This window comes from Oncorhynchus tshawytscha, linkage group LG09, assembly GCF_018296145.1.
Source record: "Oncorhynchus tshawytscha isolate Ot180627B linkage group LG09, Otsh_v2.0, whole genome shotgun sequence".
Lineage (NCBI taxonomy): Eukaryota > Metazoa > Chordata > Actinopteri > Salmoniformes > Salmonidae > Oncorhynchus > Oncorhynchus tshawytscha.
Genome location: NC_056437.1, coordinates 13358655 through 13377909, shown reverse-complemented (window position 1 = coordinate 13377909; position 19255 = coordinate 13358655). Strand labels below are relative to the sequence as shown.

At 44.0% G+C, this 19255-nt stretch overlaps 1 protein-coding gene across 2 annotated transcripts in view; it reads left to right on the top strand.

The window, feature by feature from the left end:
- Positions 1–19255, top strand: part of LOC112257388 (rab GTPase-activating protein 1) — a 182092-nt gene that overhangs the window by 36075 nt on the left and 126762 nt on the right. For both annotated transcript variants that reach the window (XM_042326559.1, XM_042326558.1), the window contains 5 exons: positions 8607–8764; positions 14333–14443; positions 14933–15102; positions 15985–16154; positions 16937–17096. In XM_042326559.1, the coding sequence (XP_042182493.1) occupies positions 8607–8764; positions 14333–14443; positions 14933–15102; positions 15985–16154; positions 16937–17096 (769 nt within the window). The remainder of the gene's footprint in view (positions 1–8606; positions 8765–14332; positions 14444–14932; positions 15103–15984; positions 16155–16936; positions 17097–19255) is intronic.

Sequence of the window (19255 nt, the reverse complement as noted above, 5' to 3'; positions counted from 1 at the left end):
TTCTATGAGTTTTTCTAGATTACTTGTAGTTTATCATGTTGTTCGTCTATAATTTTTGTAATGACTTGGTGCTGCCTATCTTGGCCAAGACACTCTTGAAAAAGAGATTTTAAATCTCAATGAGCCCTTCCTGGTTAAGTAAAGGTTGAATAAATAGGCAGACATGGCTCTCGAGAGAAGACAGGCTATGGCCTCTCTCTCAATAGCAAGGTTATGCTCACTGAGTCTGTACAGGTATTCTGGTCAGGTAGTCTGGTCAGGTATTCTGCCACTGTGTACTCTCTGTTTTAGGGCCAGACATCTGCATTGCTTGCTGTTTGGGGTTTTAGGCTGGGTTTCTGTATAACACTTTGTGACATCGGCTGATGTAAAAAGGGCTTTATAAATTCATTTGATTGAGATAGCGTTCCAATTTGTTTAGTTGTTTGGTTGATTCTTTCCAGTGTGTCAAATAGTTGTCTTTTTGCTTTCTCATTTGTTTGGATCTAAATGTGTTTCTGTCCTGGGTAGAGATGGGTATCGTTAACATTTTAACGGTATTACTACTCTTACCGATACTGCTTATCCATCCGGTACTTTAACAGTATTACTACTCTTACCGATACTGCTTATCCATCCGGTACTTTAACAGTATTACTACTCTTACCGATACTGCTTATCCATCCGGTACTTTGACAGTATTACTACTCTTACCGATACTGCTTATCCATCCGGTACTTTGACAGTATTACTACTCTTACTGCTTATCCATCCGGTACTTTGACAGTATTACTACTCTTACTGCTTATCCATCCGGTACTTTGACAGTATTACTACTCTTACTGCTTATCCATCCGGTACTTTGACAGTATTACTACTCTTACTGCTTATCCATCCGGTACTTTAACAGTATTACTACTCTTACTGCTTATCCATCCGGTACTTTGACAGTATTACTACTCTTACTGCTTATCCATCCGGTACTTTGACAGTATTACTACTCTTACCGATACTGCTTATCCATCCGGTACTTTAACAGTATTACTACTCTTACTGCTTATCCATCCGGTACTTTGACAGTATTACTACTCTTACCGATACTGCTTATCCATCCGGTACTTTGACAGTATTACTACTCTTACTGCTTATCCATCCGGTACTTTAACAGTATTACTACTCTTACTACTTATCCATCCGGTACTTTAACAGTATTACTACTCTTACCGATACTGCTTATCCATCCGGTACTTTAACAGTATTACTACTCTTACCGATACTGCTTATCCATCCGGTACTTTGACAGTATTACTACTCTTACTGCTTATCCATCCGGTACTTTAACAGTATTACTACTCTTACCGATACTGCTTATCCATCCGGTACTTTGACAGTATTACTACTCTTACTGCTTATCCATCCGGTACTTTAACAGTATTACTACTCTTACTACTTATCCATCCGGTACTTTAACAGTATTACTACTCTTACCGATACTGCTTATCCATCCGGTACGTTAACAGTATTACTACTCTTACCGATACTGCTTATCCATCCGGTACTTTGACAGTATTACTACTCTTACTGCTTATCCATCCGGTACTTTAACAGTATTACTACTCTTACCGATACTGCTTATCCATCCGGTACTTTAACAGTATTACTACTCTTACCGATACTGCTTATCCATCCGGTACTTTAACAGTATTACTACTCTTACTGCTTATCCATCCGGTACTTTAACAGTATTACTACTCTTACTGCTTATCCATCCGGTACTTTAACAGTATTACTACTCTTACTGCTTATCCATCCGGTACTTTAACAGTATTACTACTCTTACTGCTTATCCATCCGGTACTTTAACAGTATTACTACTCTTACCGATACTGCTTATCCATCCGGTACTTTGACAGTATTACTACTCTTACTGCTTATCCATCCAGGACTTTAACAGTATTACTACTCTTACCGATACTGCTTATCCATCCGGTACTTTAACAGTATTACTACTCTTACCGATACTGCTTATCCATCCGGTACTTTGACAGTATTACTACTCTTACTACTTATCCATCCGGTTTAAACTTTGACAGTATTACTACTCTTACTACTTATCCATCCGGTACTTTGACAGTATTACTACTTTACTACTTATCCATCCGGTACTTTGACAGTATTACTACTCTTACTACTTATCCATCCGGTACTTTGACAGTATTACTACTCTTACCGATACTGCTTATCCATCCGGTACTTTGACAGTATTACTACTCTTACCGATACTGCTTATCCATCCAGTTACTTTGACAGTATTACTACTCTTACCGATACTGCTTATCCATCCGGTACTTTGACAGTATTACTACTCTTAGTATGATACTGCTTATCCATCCGGTAGGTTGTCCTTTAACAGTATTACTACTCTTACTGCTTATCCATCCGGTACTTTGACAGTATTACTACTCTTACCGATACTGCTTATCCATCCGGTACTTTAACAGTATTACTACTCTTACTGCTTATCCATCTGGTACTTTAACAGTATTACTACTCTTACCGATACTGCTTATCCATCCGGTACTTTGACAGTATTACTACTCTTACTGCTTATCCATCCGGTACTTTGACAGTATTACTACTCTTACCGATACTGCTTATCCATCCGGTACTTTAACAGTATTACTACTCTTACTGCTTATCCATCCGGTACTTTAACAGTATTACTACTCTTACCGATACTGCTTATCCATCCGGTACTTTGACATATTACTACTCTTACTACTTATCCATCCGGTACTTTGACAGTATTACTACTCTTACTACTTATCCATCCGGTACTTTGACAGTATTACTACTCTTACTACTTATCCATCCGGTACTTTAACAGTATTACTACTCTTACTGCTTATCCATCCGGTACTTTAACAGTATTACTACTCTTACCGATACTGCTTATCCATCCGGTACTTTGACAGTATTACTACTCTTACCGATACTGCTTATCCATCCGGTACTTTAACAGTATTACTACTCTTACTGCTTATCCATCCGGTACTTTAACGGTATTACTACTCTTACCGATACTGCTTATCCATCCGGTACTTTAACAGTATTACTACTCTTACCGATACTGCTTATCCATCCGGTACTTTAACAGTATTACTACTCTTACTGCTTATCCATCCGGTACTTTGACAGTATTACTACTCTTACCGATACTGCTTATCCATCCGGTACTTTAACAGTATTACTACTCTTACTGCTTATCCATCCGGTACTTTAACAGTATTACTACTCTTACCGATACTGCTTATCCATCCGGTACTTTGACAGTATTACTACTCTTACTGCTTATCCATCCGGTACTTTAACAGTATTACTACTCTACCGATACTGCTTATCCATCCGGTACTTTAACAGTATTACTACTCTTACTGCTTATCCATCCGGTACTTTAACAGTATTACTACTCTTACCGATACTGCTTATCCATCCGGTACTTTAACAGTATTACTACTCTTACTGCTTATCCATCCGGTACTTTAACAGTATTACTACTCTTACCGATACTGCTTATCCATCCGGTACTTTGACAGTATTACTACTCTTACTGCTTATCCATCCGGTACTTTAACAGTATTCTTTCGGTTATTTTTTACGAAAAAACCCCAAAACCAATTAAGAACAGAATTAACATTGCTTTCTTTTCTGAAATATAAAATAAACCATTATTTACAGCAAAAGAAACGGTAATGTTTTGATCAAATCACTATTATAGACTAGGTTGTGATGATGGGGTTGGGAGCCAGGCCTTTATAGAGTTCGACCTCAAGGTCAACACGCTCGGTGAGGGACGAGGTGTCCTGTTGGATCATCAACCTCAACTCCCTGTCCTCCTCTGAGAACAGCTCCTCCAAGGCACTCCTTGTTTTGTACAATGGAGGGACTGTCTCCTCCATTTCCTCTCCTTCAGTCTCCTCCTGTTGCTGGTGCTCTGTGTCTGTCTGCTGCGGCTCCTCAACAGTTGCCTTCCTCAGCCTGTCCCAGGTGGCGTCACTCACCAGCCTCCCTTTAAATCTGGGGTCCATTGCTGTGTCCTCATGCAGGAAGGGTTGAATGTCCTCATCCTGATAGCACTCGGAGAGGTTCTCCCACACCTTCTCTTTGATGGTTGCCACTAACATTGTATCTTCATGCTTCACTGTGAAGTTCTCTTCCAGTTTGTGGAGGATGGGTTTGATCTGACCACAGGTGGCATTCTTTTCACATGACACAGTGTGGATGTATAGAGGATTCTCATGAGCTGGACAAACTCCTCAGCCTTATTTATTAAAAAAATAAAATAATAATTGTAACTTTTATTTAACCAGGTAGGCCAGTTGAGAACAAGTTCTCATTTACAACTGTGACCTGGCCAAGATGAAGCAAAGCAGTGTGACACAAACAACAGAGTTACACATGGAATAAACAAACGTACAGTCAATAACACAATAGAAAAAAAAGGAGTCTATATACAGTGTTTGCAAATGTCATGAGGAGGTAAGGCAATACATTTCCCATTGTAGCGAAGTAATTACTGGTGTGCAAAAGAGCAGAAAAGTAAATAAAAACAATATGGGGATGAGTTAGGTAGATTGGATAAGCTATTTACAGATGGACTATGTACAGCTGCAGCGATCGGTTAGCTGCTCAGATGGCTGATGTTTAAAGTTAGTGAGGGAGATATGAGTCTCCAGCTTCAGCGATTTTTGCAATTCGTTCCAGTCATTGGCAGCAGAGAACTGGAAGGAAAGGCGGCCAAAGAGGTGTTGGCTTTGGGGATGACCAGTGAGATATACCTGCTGGAATTTGTGCTATGGGTGGGTGTTGTTATCGTGACCAGTGAGCTGAGATAAGGCAGAGCTTTACCTAGTATAGACATATCTATGACCTGGAGCCAGTGGGTCTGGCGACGAATATGTAGCAAGGGCCAGCCGACTAGAGCATACAGGTCACAGTGGTGGGTGGTATATGGGGCTTTGGTGACAAAACGGATGGCACTGTGATAGACTGCATCCAGTTTGCTGAGTAGAGTATTGGAAGCTATTTTGTAAATGACATCGCCGAAGTCGAGGATCGGTAGGATAGTCAGTTTTACGAGAGTATGTTTGGCGGCGTGAGTGGATGGAAGTCCTCGTCCTTCAGACGGTCCAGGTTGTCCTTGGTCATTGCTTTTCACAGTCGTGGGTCCAAGGCTGCTGCTTGGATTGCTGGATAGTGCTCCTTGAATCTCTCTATCATTAGATAGAGTTCCATCTGGTCCTGTTAACTGGTCCAGTTAACCCACAGTTCCTAGGCCGACATTGAAAATAAGAATTTGTTCTCTACTGACTTGCCTAGTTAAATAAAAGGTACAATTAAAAAAGATATATTGAGCTGGCTTCTTACCAAGGAGCTGCTGCTTTTCATTCCAGACTGTTTTGGACATCGAGGATCTCTTGAACCACACGACCACTGCTCTGATTTCTGTGCTGCCACATTCAATGTGTGTACAAAGCATCCTATTTTCAGGATGTGTAGCCTCTTGATGGCAACATTCATATTAACAGCATAATCAACAGTTACAGCTACAATCTTTCTCGGCTCTGTCTCAAACTCTTCCAGTATGTCTGAGATATCCTCTGACACTACTTAGCCAGTTTGTGATTTGTACACTGCCTGGTGTGGGTGACCTTCTGTTTTACACTGTCCTGGTGTGGAGCACCTTCTGTTTTACACTGTCCTGGTGTGGAGCACCTTCTGTTTTACACTGTCCTGGTGTGGAGGAGCTTCTGTTTAACACTGTCCTGGTGTGGAGGAGCTTCTGTTTAACACTGTCCTGGTGTGGATGACCTTCTGTTTTACACTGTCCTGGTGTGGAGGATCTTCTGTTTTACACTGTCCTGGTGTGGATGACCTTCTGTTTAACACTGTCCTGGTGTGGAGGAGCTTCTGTTTTACACTGTCCTGGTGTGGAGGAGCTTCTGTTTAACACTGTCCTGGTGTGGATGACCTTCTGTTTAACACTGTCCTGGTGTGGAGGAGCTTCTGTTTTACACTGTCCTGGTGTGGAGGAGCTTCTGTTTTACACTGTCCTGGTGTGGAGGAGCTTCTGTTTTACACTGTCCTGGTGTGGAGGAGCTTCTGTTTTACACTGTCCTGGTGTGGAGGAGCTTCTGTTTAACACTGTCCTGGTGTGGATGACCTTCTGTTTTACACTGTCCTGGTGTGGAGGAGCTTCTGTTTTACACTGTCCTGGTGTGGATGACCTTCTGTTTAACACTGTCCTGGTGTGGAGGAGCTTCTGTTTTACACTGTCCTGGTGTGGAGGAGCTTCTGTTTTACACTGTCCTGGTGTGGAGGAGCTTCTGTTTTACACTGTCCTGGTGTGGAGGAGCTTCTGTTTTACACTGTCCTGGTGTGGAGGAGCTTCTGTTTTAACACTGTCCTGGTGTGGAGGATGACCTTCTGTTTTACACTGTCCTGGTGTGGAGGAGCTTCTGTTTTACACTGTCCTGGTGTGGGATGACCTTCTGTTTAACACTGTCCTGGTGTGGAGGAGCTTCTGTTTTACACTGTCCTGGTGTGGAGGATGCTTCTGTTTTACACTGTCCTGGTGTGGATGACCTTCTGTTTAACACTGTCCTGGTGTGGAGGAGCTTCTGTTTTACACTGTCCTGGTGTGGATGACCTTCTGTTTTACACTGTCCTGGTGTGGAGGAGCTTCTGTTTAACACTGTCCTGGTGTGAGGATGGCTTCTGTTTAACACTGTCCTGGTGTGGAGGAGCTTCTGTTTTACACTGTCCACTGTCCTGGTGTGGAGGAGCTTGGTATTTTTATGTGGATAATTTTTTTTTTTTTTTTCACCTTTATTTAATCTTTATTTAACTAGGCTTGAACAACCAATTACGGTGGGTTAACTGCCTTGTTAACAGATTTTCACCTTGTCCAACGCAATTAACTAGTCCAACCTGACCTGCCTCTCTCTTGTTACACTCCACAAGGAGACTGCCTGTTACGCAAATGCAGTAAGCCAAGGTAAGTTGCTAGCTAGCATTAAACTTATCTTATAAAAAACAATCAATCATAATCACTAGTTAACTACACATGGTTGATGATATTACTCAATATTATCGAGCATGTCCTGTGTTGCATATAATCTGACTGAGCATACAAGTATCTAAGTATCTGACTGAGCGGTGGTAGGCAGAAGCAGGCGAGTAAATATTCATTCAAACAGCACTTTCGTGCGTTTTGCCAGTAGCTCTTCATTGTGCGTCAAGCATTGCGCTGTTTATGACTTCAAGCCTATCAACTCCCGAGATGAGGCTGGTGTAACCGAAGTGAAATGGCTGGCTAGTTAGCGTGCGCTAATAGCGTTTCAAACTTAACTCGCTCTGAACCTTGGGGTGGTTGTTTCCCTTGCTCTACATGGGTAACGCTGCTTCGAGGGTCGCTGTTGTTGTTGTGTTGCTGGTTTGAGCCCAGGTAGGGGTGAGGAGAGGGACGGAAGCTATACTGTTACACTGGCAATACTAAAGTGCCTATAAGAACATCCAATAGTCAAAGGTTAATGAAATACAAATGGTATAGAGAGAAATAGTCCTATAATAACTACAACCTAAAACTTCTTACCTGGGAATATTGAAGACTCATATTAAAAGGAACCACCAGCTTTCATATGTTCTCATGTTCTGAGCAAGGAACTGAAACGTTAGCTTTCTTACATGGCACATGTAAGAATGTGTTCTTACGTTCTTCTCCAACACTTTGTTTTTGCATTATTTAAACCAAATTGAACATGTTTCATTATCTACTTGAGGCTAAATTGATTTTATTGATGTATTATATTAAGTTAAAATAAGTGTTCATTCAGTATTGTTGTAATTGTCATTATTACAAATATATATAATTTTTAAATCGGCCAAGTAATCGGTATCGGCTTTTTTGGTCCGGTATCGGCGTTGAAAAATCATAATCAGTCGACCTCTAGTTCAGACCCCCTCCCATGTCATCTTCCAGACAGTTCAGACCCCCTCCCATGTCATCTTCCAGACAGTTCAGACCCCCTCCCATGTCATCTTCCAGACAGTTCAGACCCCCTCCCATGTCATCTTCCAGACAGTTCAGACCCCCTCCCATGTCATCTTCCAGACAGTTCAGACCCCCTCCCATGTCATCTTCCAGACAGTTCAGACCCCCTCCCATGTCATCTTCCAGACAGTTCAGACCCCCTCCCATGTCATCTTCCAGACAGTTCAGACCCCCTCCCATGTCATCTTCCAGACAGTCCAGACCCCCCCATGTCATCTTCCAGACAGTTCAGACCCCCCCATGTCATCTTCCAGACAGTCCAGACCCCCCCATGTCATCTTCCAGATAGACAGTCCAGCCTGGTGGGGGCACAGGGCCTCCACTGAAACACACACAATCACACACACACACACACACACACTACATACAGAGAGATAATTCAGCTCAGCCCTATCTATGATACTCTATCATGTCTCCCAATGACTGAAAAACGCTCTAGGACTCTAATGGTGTGTGTATGTCACTGATATTCAATCCCTGTGTGTGTGTGTGTGTGTGTGTGTGAACTCCACAGGTCAGCAGGATACTGTACAGCTTTGCCACGGCCTTTAGGCGGTCCGCCAAGAAGACGGTCCTCTCGGGCTTGGCTCCACCCCTGACGCCAGACAGCGACGTCTTCACCTTCACCGTCAGTCTAGAGATCAAGGAGGATGATGGGAAAGGGACCTTTAGGTATGGTGCATCGCAACCATGCCATTCATCTTATCAATCTGTACACTAGAGTCATTGTCCTTAGTCTCTACGTGTGGTATGGTACATTAGTGTTCATCGTGGACTGGATGGTACATTAGGGTTCATCGTGGACTGGATGGTACATTAGGGTTCATCGTGGACTGGATGGTACATTAGGGTTCATCGTGGACTGGATGGTACATTAGGGTTCATCGTGGACTGGATGGTACATTAGGGTTCATCGTGGACTGGATGGTACATTAGGGTTCATCGTGGACTGGATGGTACATTAGGGTTCATCGTGGACTGGATGGTACATTAGGGTTCATCGTGGACTGGATGGTACATTAGGGTTCATCGTGGACTGGATGGTACATTAGGGTTCATCGTGGACTGGATGGTACATTAGGGTTCATCGTGGACTGGATGGTACATTAGGGTTCATCGTGGACTGGATGGTACATTAGGGTTCATCGTGGACTGGATGGTACATTAGGGTTCATCGTGGACTGGATGGTACATTAGGGTTCATTGTGGACTGGATGGTACATTAGGGTTCATCGTGGACTGGATGGTACATTAGGATTCATCGTGGACTGTATGATAAATGTGGGTTTATCGTGGACTGGATGGTACATTAGGATTCATCGTGGACTGGATGATCAATGTGGGTTTATCAGACAATTCCTTCGACTTCATGGCTTGGTTTTTGCTCTGACATGCACCGTCATCTGTGGGACCTATAGATAGGTGTGTGCCTTTCCAAATCATGTCCAATCAATTGAATTTACCACAGTTGGACTCCAATGAAGTTGTGGAAACATCTCAAAGCTGATCAATGGAAACCGGATGCACCTGAGCTCAATTTTGAGGCATTGCTTTGTCATTATGGGGTATTGTGTGTAGATTGCTGCAGATGTATTTTAGTTTTTTTTTGCCATTCTTATAGTTAAAGCTGTAATGTAACAAAATGTGGAAAACGTCTAGGGTTCTGAATACTTTCCGAAGGCACTGTACTCTAGAGGTCGACGGATTAATCGGAATGGACGATTAATTAGGGCCGATTTCAAGTTATCATAACAATCGGAAATCGGTATTTTTGGGCGCCGGTGTGCCAATTTTTTTTATTTTTAGATTTAATCTTTATACCTTTTTATATAACTAGGCAAGTCAGTTAACCTCTCTAGGGTAGGTGAGACGCTAACGTCCCACCAGGCCAACGTCCGGTGAAACTGCAGAGAGCTAACATTCTAAATACACCATTTGTTATAGTAAACATTCTTGTAAATACATGTATCTTACATCATTTAAAAGATGAACGTTTTATTAATCCAGCCGCCATGTCAGATTTCAAAAAGCCGTTACTGCAAAAGCAAACATGCTATTCTCTGGGGACGGCGCCACGCACACACAAGTATTAGCATTTACCAACCAAGCATTAGCGTCATGAAAGTCAGAAATTACAATAAAATAAATCGCTTACCATTGAAGATGCCAAGCGTCCTAACTACACAGTGAATGTTCATTTTGTTTGATAAAATCAATTTTTATAGCCTAACACAAAACATTTGTAAACTGCTTGCGTCGTGATTTCCGTCTCATTCAACTTTGGACGATGCGTTCGTGGTAATTACACACACTAAACACACGTTTATCCAGTCATGGTTGGTTTCATTGCAATCCTCTGGTTGTTACTAACACAACCATACTTGATGGTTCTTTTCCCGGGGCGTATTGACCGAAACAAAACGATTTGAAGACACCAATCAATGACATCATTCCGCACCAATGGTAGGACCGGTCTATCGTTGATTGACTGTATTTTGGCCCAATGACCACTGATCATCTTGAAATCTAGCTGGCAAGATAGCCAATGAGCTGAGGTAAACGGCAATATGTAATGGTTATACGTTTGAAGACCAGCCTTTGTCGTAAACTCTGGCGTTAAAGAGGTTCATTCGCCATTGAAAATCATACTTGACAGAGCCACGGGTGTTACGCATAGCAGTACATATTCTATAGCATTTTCAACAAGTTTATATATTTAAAATAGGACGAATAAATCAGGAAAAGCTAAAACAAAGTCTAGGTATACAGATTTAACCCAAATTATTGAGGAAATAGATACAGAGAGACCGAGTTGCTTCAGGAAGATGAATCTTTCAGCGAAGCTAGTTTTGACTCCCAGGCGGAAGACATGTTTCTGCATGGCGAGGATGCCATGCTGGATTGGTAAGTTCTAATGTCATTGTTTGAAATTAATAATATCAAATATGATTCTATTGAGATTTTTTAAAAGATTTTCTTATTTTATTTGCAATATATAAAAATATAATCTGTAATGAAATGAGTACACATTGGCTATAGTGTGTGTGTGTGTGTGTGTGTGTGTGTGTGTGTGTGTGTGTGTGTGTGTGTGTGTGTGTGTGTGTGTGTGTGTGTGTGTGTGTGTGTGTGTGTGTGTGTGTGTGTGTGTGTGTGTGTGTGTGTGTGTGTGTGTGTGTGTGGTGTGTGTGTGTGATATATATTTTTAACATTTATTTGACATAAACATGGAATGGAACAGCCCTTCACCACTTCACCATAGTGATTATATTCCATGTACTTGTTGATACAGGGCTCATGTATTATATTAAGTTAAAATAAGTGTTCATTCAGTATTGTTGTAATTGTCATTACAAATAAATAAAATAAAAATCAGCCGATTAATCGGCACCGGCTTTTTTGGTCCTCCAATAATCGGTATCGGCGTTGAAAAATCATAATCGGTCGACCTCTACACTGTACTGTATATTGCATTAGAACATTTTAGAACGTCACTGGTCTCATTCTCTCATCTATTTGTTGCTTATTTACAAGGTTATTTCCCCCTCTCAAACCACACCAGTAACTGAATTAGTTCTACTGAAATGTATGGCATTCAATCTCACTCCCTGAAAGAAATATGCCCCTTAAGTGAACAAGGAAATGACAAAAATAGAAATGTCTATTTTTTTTCTTCTTTTGGAGTTCTTTCTTAGAAGTGTAGACATGCTTCCACTAATTTATCACCCTGAGCAGCAGCCTGGCCGTCTCTGCTCTGATACCCTGGTTTCACAAAGAGGCTTATTCACCAGCGGAGTGACACTGGCCCAGGCCAACACACAGACACATTCTCCTAGGATAGGAATCATCACTACTGGATTGGAGATCAGACAGCCTGGTTCTGCTCACCAGACAGCCTGGTTCTGCTCACCAGACAGCCTGGTTCTGCTCACCAGACAGCCTGGTTCTGCTCACCAGACAGCCTGGTTCTGCTCACCAGACAGCCTGGTTTTTGCTCACCAGACAGCCTGGTTCTGCTCACCAGACAGCCTGGTTCTGCTCACCAGACAGCCTGGTTCTGCTCACCAGACAGCCTGGTTTTTGCTCACCAGACAGCCTGGTTTTTGCTCACCAGACAGCCTGGTTTTTGCTCATCAGACAGACAGAGAGGATAGTCACTGACTGTCACAGGGTGACTCTAGACATGCCTGCTTGGAATGGAAAGGGAGTGCGGATGTTCTTCAGGCAGGCATAGGTCCTATTATTAGTCAGCTCTAAGCTGGGTTTTATTTATTTTTTGGATGAGAGCAGGATCTGGTCTCTAGAACTAATGGCTTCTCCTCCAAGGCTCTGTCTCAATTGCCTAAAAATGTGTCCTGTCCTTTTGCTTCCCTGTCATTGTCTGGTGTTTTGCTCACCAGACAGCCTTCTTTTGCTCATCAGACAGACAGATTGGATAGTCACTGACTGTCACAGGGTTCTCTCAGATCATGCCTGCTTGGAATGGAAAGGGAGTGCGGATGTTACCTTTTATTCAGGCAGGCATAGGAACCTATTATTAGTCAGCTCTGGGAAAGCTGGGTTTACTGCCTGTTTTGGGGAGAGACAGGATCTCAGGCTCTGACATGGCCCTTCTCCTCCAAGGCTCTGGCTCTCAATTGCCTAAAAATGTGTCCTGTCCCTTCTTCCCTGTCATTGCCCTAGTGTCTAACCTGTCCTTCTCCCTCTGACCTCCTCATCTGCACTGATTGGTCAGGCTCTGACAGTTCTCTCAGATCAGAGTCCTTCTGGAGGCTCTGACAGGGGCCCTATGTTTTTTTAATTTTTTTTTAGGCTTTTATTTAACCAGGCAAGTCAGTTAGGAACACATTCTTATTTTCAATGACGGCCTGGGAAATGGGTTAACTGCCTGTTCCTTCTCAGGCTCTGACATAGCCCTAAATCTAACCTGTCCTTCTCAGGCTCCGTCCTTCTCAGGCTCTGACATGGCCCTAAATCTAACCTGTCCTTCTCAGGCTCTGACATGGCCCTAAATCTAACCTGTCCTTCTCAGGCTCTGACATAGCCCTAAATCTAACCTGTCCTTCTCAGGCTCTGACATGGCCCTAAATCTAACCTGTCCTTCTCAGGCTCTGACATAGCCCTAAATCTAACCTGTCCTTCTCAGGCTCTGACATAGCCCTAAATCTAACCTGTCCTTCTCAGGCTCTGACATGGCCCTAAATCTAACCTGTCCTTCTCAGGCTCTGACATGGCACTAAATCTAACCCGTCCTTCTCAGGCTCTGACATGGCCCTAAATCTAACCCGTCCTTCTCAGGCTCTGACATGGCCCTAAATCTAACCTGTCCTTCTCAGGCTCTGACATAGCCCTAAATCTAACCTGTCCTTCTCCTCAGGCTCTGATGGGGGTTGTTTCCAATTCCCACCAAACAAGTCACTTCCCTTAGCTCACAAATAGCCAAATACTACACTGGTTGTTTTGAAAACATAAAAATCCCATTGCTTATTTTTAGACGGGCATATTTCCTCCTCATTAAGCCTTGGGTTGCTTGTTTGTGGAATGCTGAGATCTAAGAGCAGCGTTCACACGCTAGCTAGTAATACGCAAGTAATTACCATGTTAAGCTCCAGGAATTCCAGAACAGAAACTACAACTACAGTACTCAACAAATATGCAAAGATTGTAAAAAATATTGTTGAGTGTGAAGAGCTGAAATGATCCTTTTTAAGGAACTTGGACTGTCTTACCGTTCAGTCTTCACCCTCTAATATGGTGTTCATTAGCAAATGTATTGGTTTTGTTAAACGTGTATTTACAGAATTACTCTTAGACCGGTTGACACTGTTTTTATTTTGCAGACTATCTTACTGTATTTACGATCTCACATGATCATAGCTCCCGTGTGGTGTATCTAAAAGCATGTTTGTGCTGTGTTAGTGCCTGAAGTGTGTGCTGTGGAAATTCTTTGTGATTTGTGTAATATATTTTGGGTGGAGGAGTCGGGCTTTGATCAGGTTGACTCATCTATTTCGGCAGACATTCAAAACATTACCATTCAAAACAGAATGAATGATCAGTGCTTGCGTCATCACGTTAGATCAATGAAATGCATAAACAAACGCAAAGTGGGATATTATCATCATGCGTATGGTATTGCGAATATCATGGAGCTAAAGACTCTCAGGGCAATGAGGCAAGATCTCTCCCAATCCCAGCCAAAGCATTTCAGAGAAAGAACTCTTTATTTTTCTATTTTTCCAGCGCTGTGGCGAAAGACAAAGACAAGAACAGCTTTAAGCTGCGTCCTGGAATGGACAAGAAGGTCTTCATCTACGTACAGCAGACGTCCAATAAGGAGCTGTCTATAGAGAGGTAACGTATACACACAACGCAGACATGACACAGTCCTGCCACCACGGAGACTTCTCAGGCTGGACGTCTCCCTGGTATTCATAACAGGCCGTAATTCAGTTCTAATTGATAAACAACCGCTGTTTAATGTCTGTCTGTTTCCGAGCTGATGTGTCCCAGTTCATCCATGAGAATTAGATGGATGTTTCTTTTCTGAGCCTGCTAATTCTCTATGGTTAATAATGTTGTTTTGAACCACCGTCATCCCATTTCCATTGCTCTTTGTTATTTTACACTTCCTATACTGGGCCGGAATTGGAGAGCTCTTTTATCCTCCGTTTTATGAAGGATATATAGCTAGCTAGCCTGATACTATGTGAGAGATGAATCAGCTGAGACTTTCCACCTGCTCCCACTCTTATGAGGTGTGTGTGTGATCTGTGCTTCCGCTCTGTGCGTGTGCTCTTGTGTGTGTTCTGTGTGTGTGTGTGTTCTGTGTGTGTGTTCCAGGTGCTTCGGCCTACTGCTGAGCCCAGGGAAGAACGTGAAGAACAGTGACATGCACCTGCTAGACCTGGAGTCGATGGGGAAGTCCTCTGATGGGAAGTCCTACATCATCACAGGGAGCTGGAATCCCAACACGCCTCAGTTCCAGGCTGTCAACGAGGAGACAGCCAAAGGTACAGCAGGCCATCATGCAGTGGTGTCCCTAGCTTGTTATGTAGAGCCAATTTAACTTTGGTATTTGTCCTGTCTGTATATGTCCACCATTCTAAGTATAATGACCCCAGATAGTTCATAGCCAACCGTGACCGTGGCCAGCTCTCTAGCTGATGTCATCTCGCTACATAGCTACGACCACAGCTACTGTACTGGTCATAGAGGATATTTGTGTTCCAGATAAGTTCATTTACAGGTCCACAACCTTAAGGTTTACATTGATGAGTGTTGGGTTCAAGTACCTGATCACAGTTTATTACATTTGTTGTTTTATTTATTTATTTATTTTTATTCCAAAAGGTTTTTGTTGTACTTTTACCCCTTTTTCTCCCAAATTTTGTGGTTTCCAATTGGTAGTTAGTCTTGTCTCATCGCTGCAACTCCCGTACGGACTCTGGAGAGGCGAAGGTCGAGAGCCGTGTGTCCCTCGAAACACAACCCAGCCAAGCCGCACTGCTTCGTGACACAACGCCTGCTTAACCCGGAAGCCAGCAGCACCAGTGTGTCGGAGGAAACACTGTACATCTGGCGACCGTGTCAGCATCCACTGTGCCCGGCCTGCCACAGGAGTCGCTAGAGTGCGATGGTACAAGCACATCCCTGCCGGCCAAACCCTCCCCTAACCCGGACGACGCTGGGCCAATTGTGCGCCGCCCCACGGGTCTCCCGGTCGTGGCCGGCTGCGACAGAGCCTGGACTCGAACTAGGATCTCTAGTGGCACAGCTAGCACTGTAATGCAGTGCCATAGACCACTGCACCACACAGGAGACCTCGCCTGACCACAGATATAAGGGTTTCTTTAAGGGTTATATTAATGGCGATTATGGGTTATGTCAAACAGATACGTTCATCTACATGACGACGGCGGTGGACCTGGTGATCACTGAGGTGGAGGAGCCGGTTCGTTTCCTGCTGGAGACCAGGGTCAGAGTCTGCTCCCCCAACGAGAGGCTCTTCTGGCCATTCAGCAAACGCAGCTACACAGAGACTTTCTACCTGAAACTCAGACAGGTGAGAGGTTCTACCTGAAACTCAGACAGGTGAGACAGAGCTTCTAGCTGAAACTTGAGACAGGTGAGACGGAGCTTCTAGCTGAAACTCAGACAGGTGAGACGGAGCTTCTAGCTGAAACTCAGACAGATGAGACGGAGCTTCTAGATGAAACTCAGACAGATGAGACAGAGCTTCTAGCTAAAACTCAAACAAGTGAGACAGAGATTCTAGCTGAAACTTGAGACAGAACTTCTAGCTAAAATTCATACAGGCGAGAGATTCTAGCTGAAACTCAGACCAGTGAGAGGTGAGAGCTGAAACTCAGACAGGTGAGAGGTTCTAGCTGAAACTCAGACAGGTGAGACAGTTTTAAACACTTAATATCTGACATCATCCTCTATTTATATTCATTGTACCTCACTGAAACCACTACTCCTTTTTCCTGGCTTTTATTGTTGTGCTATTAATAATATATATTTTTATGACACTTAAAAATTAGTGGCCGGTTTCCAATGGATAATCCACATTGAACATACCTTTTGGTGTGCATTTATGTCAACCCAACATGAATTGTGAGAAGGCTCTTTTATATTTTCTTTGACAATGTAACTGCTAGTTAAAGTGGTCCCCTATTGTCTTGAGCTTGTATGTGACTCCATTTCCCTCCCCCTTCCCAGAGAGGGACAACAACACCATCCAATACTTTTAGATCCATGACAGGAAGGGTGTATGTGACTCTTTACCCATGAAACCGGTTACCTATTGTCTCGACCCTGTACATGACTTTCCCACCTTCCCAGATGGAACGTAAGAGGAACAAGGACACCCTGTACGAGGTGCTGAGCCTGGAGAGCGAGTTAAAGAGGGAGAGGAAGAAGACGACAGCCAGCCCCAACATCCTGCAGTCTGCCTCCCAAGGATCCATGGTGCCATCGCCCCCTGAGGATGATGAGGAGGAAGGTGACTGACTGACTGACATGTAAAAAACATGTATCTTTTCACAGAAAGTCCCATCGAGGCCAGAAGACCTAGTTCCCATTACATTGATATTTTAGTCATTTACCAGACGAGTGGCGCAGTGGTCTAAGGCACTGCATCTCATCACTACAGTCCCTGGTTCGAATCCAGGCTGTATCACATCCGGCCGTGATTGGGAGTCCCATAGGGCGGTGTACAATTGGCCCAGCGTCATCCAGGTTTGGCCTGGGTAGGGCGTCATTGTAAATATGAATTTGTTCTTAACTGACTTGCCTAGTTAAATGAAGGTTACAAAGTAGGTAAAGCTATCACAATAATTGCAAGTAAACCCTCCCATTGCTCTATGGTGCCATTACCCCGTGACGATGACAAGGACGAAGGTGATCGTCTGAGAAACCCTCCCCACCTGCCCTTCTATGCTGTCTTTATAATCCAACCCAACATTTATATTTTATTCATTTAGCATATGGTGTAATCCAGAGCAAATAACAATTTAAAAGTAGCTAGAAAAAGAAAAAAACACAATTATTGCAAGTGAAACTTTCTTGAGAGTAGCCCCTTTCTGCTGAAGCAGTGCTAGGGGGAGTAAATGATAACCCTTCCTGCACTCCTGTCTCTGTAGCTCTATCCCAATTCAATCCCTAGCCTCTTCCCCCAGCCTATGTCATAGGCACTTGTTGAGTTCTGAGAAGATTAGACAGGCAGAAAATCGACACAGCTGAACTTTAAAACAAAATACAGATTTCTTTTTTCCATTTCAAAAAGTTTTGCTATGATGTGCGCTACTGAACATGACCTTGTTGATTTGGGATTGGGTGGTAGTCTCTCCCTGTCTGTTTGGGGATTGGGTGGTAGTCTCTCCCTGTCTGTTTGGGGATTGGGTGGTAGTCTCTCCCTGTCTGTTTGGGGATTGGGTGGTAGTCTCTCCCTGTCTGTTTGGGGATTGGGTGGTAGTCTCTCCTGTCTGTTTGGGGATTGGGTGGGAGTCTCTCCCTGTCTGTTTGGGGATTGGGTGGGAGTCTCTCCCTGTCTGTTTGGGGTGAGTCCCTGTCTCTCCCTGTCTGTTTGGGGATTGGGTGGTAGTCTCTCCCTGTCTGTTTGGGGATTGGGTGGTAGTCTCTCCCTGTCTGTTTGGGGATTGGGTGGGAGTCTCTCCCTGTCTGTTTGGGGATTGGGTGGTGGTCTCTCCCTGTCTGTTTGGGGATTGGGTGGGAGTCTCTCCCTGTCTGTTTGGGGATTGGGTGGGAGTCTCTCCCTGTCTGTTTGGGGATTGGGTCTGTTTGGGTGAGTCTCTCCCTGTCTGTTTGGGGATTGGGTGGGAGTCTCTCCCTGTCTGTTTGGGGATTGGGTGGGAGTCTCTCCCTGTCTGTTTGGGGATTGGGTGGGAGTCTCTCCCTGTCTGTTTGGGGATTGGGTGGGAGTCTCTCCCTGTCTGTTTGGGGATTGGGTGGGAGTCTCTCCCTGTCTGTTTGGGGATTGGGTGGGAGTCTCTCCCTGTCTGTTTGGGGATTGGGTGGGAGTCTCTCCCTGTCTGTTTGGGGATTGGGTGGGAGTCTGTTTGGGGATTGGGGGGGAGTCTCTCCCTGTCTGTTTCTCCCTGTCTGTTTGGGGATTGGGTGGGAGTCTCTCCCTGTCTGTTTGGGGATTGGGTGGGAGTCTCTCCCTGTCTGTTTGGGGATTGGGTGGGAGTGGGTGGGAGTCTCCCTGTCTGTTTGGGGATTGGGTGGGAGTCTCTCCCTGTCTGTTTGGGGATTGGGTGGGAGTCTCTCCCTGTCTGTTTGGGGATTGGGTGGGAGTCTCTCCCTGTCTGTTTGGGGATTGGGTGCCCAATTTGACTGGAGTGAGGGGCGAGATTGCTAAAGGCTGGAGCTTCGGCCGTCTCGCCCCCTCCAGTTACGCTCCAGTAGTGCTCACTTCACAAGCTCAGGGCATGCCCGGCCCAGCATGCATTTGTAGTCTACTTGTGTGCTGCTATCGCCGCTGCTTTAGCTACTGTCATGGAGTTCACAAAATATTTTCATAAAGAAACTGATAAACACAGTTTATAAATCAAAGTGACTTACAAAGATGAGGACCAATAGCAAGAGAGGGAGTGTGGTAATGTAGTGTCCACAACTAAAGAGTCATTGTGGAATCTTAAA